Source organism: Pyrgilauda ruficollis, unplaced genomic scaffold (assembly GCF_017590135.1).
Source record: "Pyrgilauda ruficollis isolate IOZ18807 unplaced genomic scaffold, ASM1759013v1 scaffold712, whole genome shotgun sequence".
NCBI classification, from domain to species: Eukaryota; Metazoa; Chordata; class Aves; order Passeriformes; family Passeridae; genus Pyrgilauda; species Pyrgilauda ruficollis.
The window spans coordinates 21,531-28,216 of record NW_024528956.1 but is presented as its reverse complement, the minus strand read 5'-3'; the positions used below and the strand labels follow the sequence as shown (position 1 = coordinate 28,216).

The window sequence follows — 6,686 nt, the reverse complement described above, 5'->3', positions numbered from 1 at the left end:
GGGGCTCGGAGACTGGGGGGGACATCATGGAGAGGTGCTGAGATGAGGGGACACACAGGGACTTGGGGGTGGGAGGGACAGGGACAGCCTGGAGCAGCTCTGAGACATGGGGGGACACGGGGCAGGGAAGGACAGGGACAGTCTGGAGGGGGACAGGGACAGCCTGGCCTTGTCACACAGTGCTCTGGGGACACAGGGGACATGGGGACATGGGGTGGGGACGGCCTGGAGAGGTGCTGAGATGAGGGGACACACAGGGATTTGGGGGTGGGAGGGACAGGGACAGCCTGGAGGGGCTCTGAGACACGGGGGGACATCATGGGACAAGGTTGTGAGGGACAGGGACAGCCTGGAGAGGGACAGGGACACTGTGGGACAAGGTTGTGAGGGACAGGGACAGCCTGGAGAGGGACAGGGACAGCCTGGCCTTGTCACACAGTGTCACAGGGACAGCCTGGAGAGGGACAGGGACACCATGGCCTTGTCACACAGTGTCACAAGGACAGCCTGGAGAGGGACAGGGACACCACGGCCTTGTCACACAGTGTCACAGGGACAGCCAGGAGAGGGACAGGGACAGCCTGGCCTTGTCACACAGTGTCACAGGGACAGGGCTGTGAGGGACAGGGACACCATGGCCTTGTCACACAGTGTCACAGGGACAGCCTGGACAGGGACAGGGACACGGGGACAAGGACACGGGGGACAGCCTGGACAGGGACAGGGACACGGGGGACAAGGACACAGGGACAGGGACACAGGGACGGTGTGGCCGTGTCACTCATCGTTCCTTGAGGGATGGTGGCCCTTGGGGACATCGGAGCTGCTCTGTGTCCCTCAGCTCTGTTCTTGTCCCTTTTCCTGTCCCCGAGGTGGCCCTTGGGGACGCTCGTGTCACCATAAACCATTGTCCCTCCCGTGGCCTCGTCTCTTCTTTGGCTGGGGACATTTTGGGGTGTTCCCTGTGTCCCTTGGAGCCCCGTGGGGACATCTGCCACCCCCTTGGGGACAGAGGGACAGTGGGGGAGTTTGGGGTAGGGTTTTGGGGGATATTTTGGGTTTTTTTTTGGGGGGGGAGTGGTTTTTTTTTTGGTTTTTTTGGGTTTATTTTAAAGGTTTTTAAAGGTTTTTTGGGGGTTTTGGGGGTTTTTTGGGGGGTTTTGGGGTTTTTTTGGGTTTTAAGGGTTTTGGGGGGAATTTTGGGGTTTTTTTAGTGAGTTTTTTTGGAGGGTTTCTTTGTTTTGGGGGTTTTGATTTTTTGTGGAGATTTTTTTGGGGTTTGTTTTGGTTTTTGGTTTTTTCGGGAGGGGTTTTTTTGGGGGAATTTTTGGAGTTTTTTCTTTGTTTGTTTTGGGTTGGGGTGTTTTTTTTTTTTGTTTTGTTTTGTTTTTTGTTTTGTTTTGGTTTGGTTTTTTGGGGTTTTTTTTTTGTTTTTTTTATGTTTTTTGGGGGGGCTGGGGGTGCCCAGGGATGCATTTCAGTCCTCCCCGCCGCCAGGGGGCGCCGCGCATCCGCATCCCTCCGCTGCCCTTCCGCCATTTCCGCTTCCGGCGCGCGGCGTTTCCGGCTTCGCCGCCATTTTCGCCGCCATTGCCCCGGGCCCGGTGCCGCCGCCATGGGCGCTCACCTGGGCCGGCGCTACCTGTGGGACGCCGAGGCCGAGCCCGACCCGCTGCACATGCCGTCCTTCCCCGCCGAGCTGGGCATGCCGCTCCGCCAGCCGCGCGGTCAGTGCGGGGACACCGCCACACCGGGGGGACAGCGGGAGGGGACGCGGGGGGGGCGCGGTGGCCTTGGGGTGACCCCGGTGACCTCCCGGCGCTCCCCCCTGCGTGTGACTCCCGGTGCCACCCCCCGTGTCCTGTCCCCACGTGCCACACGGGTGTCGATGTCCCCGCGCTGCCACCCCGTGTCCCCTCTGTCACACCCTGTCCCCTGATTGTCCCCATTCTGGCTGGGTGCTCAGGGTCCCTGAGTGTCCCCTCTGTCCCTGTCCCCTCGGTTTGTCCCCATGTCCCAGCAATGCTGAGTGTCCCTGAATGTCCCTGAATGTCCTTGACTGTCCTTGTCCCTGGGTGTCCCTGACTGTCCCTGTCCCCTCTGTGTGACAGCCATGGTGGCCTCGGCCCAGGGCCGCGTGTCCCCTCTGTCCCTGACTGTCCCTGTCCCCTGTCTGTGACAGCCATGGTGGCCTCAGCGGCGCAGCTGGCCCAGGGCCGCGTGTCCCTGGAGCAGAGGGATTTCTGCGGGCACCACCTGCTGCGGCTGCTGCGCTGCCACCGCGACAACTTCCCCGTGCCATGGGGCTGCCACGCGCTGCGCCACGCCTGGGACAGCTGCCAGCATGAGGAGTAAGGGACAGGGACATGGGGACATTGGGGACATCATGGGGACATTGGGGGGACACAGCTGGGACAGCTGCCAGCACCACAAGTAAGGGACATGGGGACACTGGGGACATTGGGGACATTGGGGACATCATGGGGACATTGGGGACAGCGTGGGGACATGGGGCTGCCACGCGCTGCGCCACGCCTGGGACAGCTGCCAGCACCAGGAGTAAGGGACATTGGGGACAGCGTGGGGACATCATGGGGACATGGAGGGGCATTGGGGGGACGCGGCTGGGACAGCTGCCAGCATGAGGAGTAAGGGACAGGGACATTGGGGACAGCTTGAGGACATTGGGGGACATCATGGGGACATGGGGCTGCCACGCGCTGCGCCACGCCTGGGACAGCTGCCAGCACCAGGAGTAAGGGACAGGGACATGGGGACACTGGGGACATTGGGGGACACGGCTGGGACAGCTGCCAGCACCACGAGTAAGGGACATGGGGACATTGGGGACATCATGGGGGGACACACCTGGGACAGCTGCCAGCACCACGAGTAAGGGACATGGGGACACTGGGGACAGCGTGGGGACATCATGGGGAGGCACTGGGGGACACGGCTGGCACAGCTGCCAGCAGCAGGAGTAGGATGTGGGGACATCATGGGGACACAGGGACATTGGGGGACACTGGGAGATTGGCTGTGCCACAGCTGCCAGCATGAGGAGTGAGGGACATGGGGACAGATAGGATGTGGGGACATCATGGGGACACAGGGACATTGGGGGACACTGGGAGATTGGCTGTGCCACAGCTGCCAGCATGAGTGAGGGACATGGGGACAGCGTGGGGACATCATGGGGACATGGAGGGACATCGGGGGGACACAGCTGGGACACGGCTGCCAGCACCAGGAGCAGGACGTGGGGACACGGGGACAGCAGGGACACGTCTGGGCGGTGACGGGGACATGGCGGGATGTGGCTTGGGGACACGGGGCCACCACGGTGCCACCGCCACCCCGCTGTCTGTGCTCCTGCTGTGGCCGTGGTGACACGCGGTGACACACGGTGACACAGTGACACGTGGTGACACGCGGTGACACGCGGTGACACGGTGCCACCTGTCCCAGCTACGTGATGCGCATGAAGGAGTTCGAGCGCGAGCGGCGCCTGCGGCTGCGGCAGCAACGGCTGCGACAGCGCCGCGGGGACAGCGGGGACAGCGAGTGACAGACGGGACACCGCGGGGACAGCGGGGACAGCGAGTGACAGACGGGACTCCGCGGGGACAGCGGGGACAGCGAGTGACAGACGGGACACCGCGGGGACAGCGGGGACAGCGAGTGACAGACGGGACACCGCGGGGACAGCGGGGACAGCGAGTGACAGACGGGACACCGCGGGGACAGCGGGGACAGCGAGTGACAGACGGGACACCGCGGGGACAGCGGGGACAGCGAGTGACAGACGGGACACCGCGGGGACAGCGGGGACAGCGAGTGACAGACGGGACACCGCGGGGACAGCGGGGACAGCGAGTGACAGACGGGACACCGCGGGGACAGCGGGGACAGCGAGTGACAGACGGGACACCGCGGGGACAGCGGGGACAGCGAGTGACAGACGGGACACCGCGGGGACAGCGGGGACAGCGAGTGACAGACGGGACACCGCGGGGACAGCGGGGACAGCGAGTGACAGACGGGACACCGCGGGGACAGCGGGGACAGCGAGTGACAGACGGGACACCGCGGGGACAGCGGGGACAGCGAGTGACAGACGGGACACCGCGGGGACAGCGGGGACAGCGAGTGACAGACGGGACACCGCGGGGACAGCGGGGACAGCGAGTGACAGACGGGACACCGCGGGGACAGCGGGGACAGCGAGTGACAGACGGGACACCGCGGGGACAGCGGGGACAGCGAGTGACAGACGGGACACCGCGGGGACAGCGGGGACAGCGAGTGACAGACGGGACACCGCGGGGACAGCGGGGACAGCGAGTGACAGACGGGACACCGCGGGGACAGCGGGGACAGCGAGTGACAGACGGGACACCGCGGGGACAGCGGGGACAGCGAGTGACAGACGGGACACCGCGGGGACAGCGGGGACAGCGAGTGACAGACGGGACACCGCGGGGACAGCGGGGACAGCGAGTGACAGACGGGACACCGCGGGGACAGCGGGGACAGCGAGTGACAGACGGGACACCGCGGGGACAGCGGGGACAGCGAGTGACAGACGGGACACCGCGGGGACAGCGGGGACAGCGAGTGACAGACGGGACACCGCGGGGACAGCGGGGACAGCGAGTGACAGACGGGACACCGCGGGGACAGCGGGGACAGCGAGTGACAGACGGGACACCGCGGGGACAGCGGGGACAGCGAGTGACAGACGGGACACCGCGGGGACAGCGGGGACAGCGAGTGACAGACGGGACACCGCGGGGACAGCGGGGACAGCGAGTGACAGACGGGAACAAGGACAGCGAGTGACGCTGTGGGGACAACGAGTAACAACAAGTGACACCTGAATGACACTGAGTGACACCGGGAACACTGCGGTGACACCGAGTGACACCCGCGACACCGAGTGACACTGAGTGACACCTGAGTGACACCCGGGGACACCGTGGTGACACCGAGTGACACCGCAGTGACACTGAGTGACATCCGGGACACCAAGTTGACACTGAGTGACACCTGAGTGGCACTGGTGACACCGAGTGACACCCAGGGGACTGAGTGACACCCAATCACACCGAGGACACCGTGGTGACACCTGAGTGACACTGGCAACACCGAGTGACATCTGGGATACTGAGTGACACCCGGGGACACCGAGTGACACCCAAGTGACACTGGAGACACCGAGTGACACCCCGGTGACTGTGACACGAGGCCACCCCGCGCATTAAAGCTGTCAAGTGACACCGCGCTGGCTCGTCACTGCGTTGGGGACATCGCGAAGCCACCGCCCCCCTCCAGCCTGGGGACAGCGGGATTGTCCCCAGAGGTGGCCCTGACCCCCCGGTGTCCCCTGGGAGGGGACAGTGACAGGCCACACGCGGGTGGGGGATGGCATTTATTGTCACCTGCGGGGACAGGGGGAGGGTGGCACTGGGCAGGGGACACGTGGGGGTGACACCGCGGTGTCACCAGGGGTGGCTTCGGGTGACCGGGCCAGCGCTGCAGGGGACACTGCCACCAGGGAGGGGACATCAGGGATGGCACCCTGGAGGTGACACTGCCACCAGGGAGGTGACACTGCCACCAGGGAGGGGACACCAGGGATGGGGCTGTCCCCAGGGCGGTGTCACAGCAGGAAGGGGACACTGGGGCTGTCCCCGCGGTGTCCCCAGGGCGGTGTCACAGCAGGGAGGGGACACTGGGGGCTGTCCCCGCGGTGTCCCCAGGGCGGTGTCACAGCAGGGAGGGGACACTGGGGGCTGTCCCCGCGGTGTCCCCAGGGCGGTGTCACAGCAGGAAGGGCACGATGGGCGAGCGCAGCGGCGGGTAGTCGCGGAACTCGCGCAGGTAACTGCGGTGCTTGCCCTGAGCCCAGATCGCCATCTGCACGAAACCCACCAGCGAGAACAGCGCCACTGCGGGGACAGCGACAGCGACAGCGCTGGCACCGCGGGGACAGCGACAGCGACAGCGCTGGCACCGCGGGGACAGCGACAGCGACAGCGCGGGGACCGCGGGGACAGCGACAGCGACAGCGCTGGCACCGCGGGGACAGCGACAGCGACAGCGCGGGGACCGCGGGGACACCTCAAATCCCCTCAAAATCCACCCAAATCCGCCCAAAATCCACCCAAATCCGCCCAAAATCCACTCAAATCCCCTCAAAATCCACCCAAATCTGCCCAAAATCCCCCTAAATCCACCCCAAAATGCACTCAAATCCCCTCAAAATCCTCCCCAAATCTACCCTGAATCCCTCCTAAATCACCCCTAAATCCAACCCAAATTCCCCCAACCCACCCAAATCCACTCAAATCCACCCCAGATCCCCCAAATTCACCCGAATCACCCCCAAATCCACCCAAGTCCACCCCATATCCCCCCCAAATCCACCTAAACCACCTGAAATTCCCCAAAAATCACCCCCAAAATCCATCAGAAATCCAACACAAATCCCTCAAAATCCATCCCGAATCCACCCAAATCCCCCCAAAATCCACTTAAAACACCACAAATCCACCCCAAATCCCCCCAAAATCCACTTAAAACACCCCAAATCCCCCCCAAATTCCCTCAATCCCCCCAAATCCCCCCCAAAATCCACTTAAAACACCACAAATCCACCCCAAATCCCCCCCCACACCCACCCC

The 6,686-nt window shown here is 63.9% G+C and overlaps 2 protein-coding genes across 2 annotated transcripts in view; one reads left to right on the top strand and one right to left on the bottom strand.

The window, feature by feature from the left end:
* Window positions 1–1,546: 1,546 nt before the first annotated feature.
* NDUFB7 (NADH:ubiquinone oxidoreductase subunit B7) lies at window positions 1,547–5,279 on the top strand. The gene is made up of 4 exons (XM_041485614.1): window positions 1,547–1,727; window positions 2,183–2,351; window positions 3,469–3,593; window positions 4,812–5,279. The coding sequence occupies exons 1-3, from the start codon at window positions 1,616–1,618 to the stop codon at window positions 3,566–3,568; spliced, it is 381 nt and encodes a 126-aa protein (XP_041341548.1). The 5' UTR covers window positions 1,547–1,615; the 3' UTR covers window positions 3,569–3,593; window positions 4,812–5,279.
* A 431-nt stretch (window positions 5,280–5,710) lies between these two features.
* Window positions 5,711–6,686, bottom strand: part of LOC121363358 (very-long-chain enoyl-CoA reductase-like) — a 13,731-nt gene continuing 12,755 nt past the window's right edge. Inside the window, exon 11 of the mRNA XM_041485611.1 lies at window positions 5,711–5,951. Coding sequence (XP_041341545.1) covers window positions 5,824–5,951 — 128 coding nt within the window. The 3' untranslated portion in view covers window positions 5,711–5,823. The remainder of the gene's footprint in view (window positions 5,952–6,686) is intronic.

Coding starts and splice junctions, on each gene's coding strand:
- NDUFB7 (XM_041485614.1), top strand. CDS start 1,616: ATGGGCGCTCACCTGGGCCGGCGCTACCTGTGGGACGCCGAGGCCGAG. Junction 1,728..2,182: donor GCCGCTCCGCCAGCCGCGCG/GTCAGTGCGGGG, acceptor TGTCTGTGACAG/CCATGGTGGCCTCAGCGGCG. Junction 2,352..3,468: donor GACAGCTGCCAGCATGAGGA/GTAAGGGACAGG, acceptor CACCTGTCCCAG/CTACGTGATGCGCATGAAGG.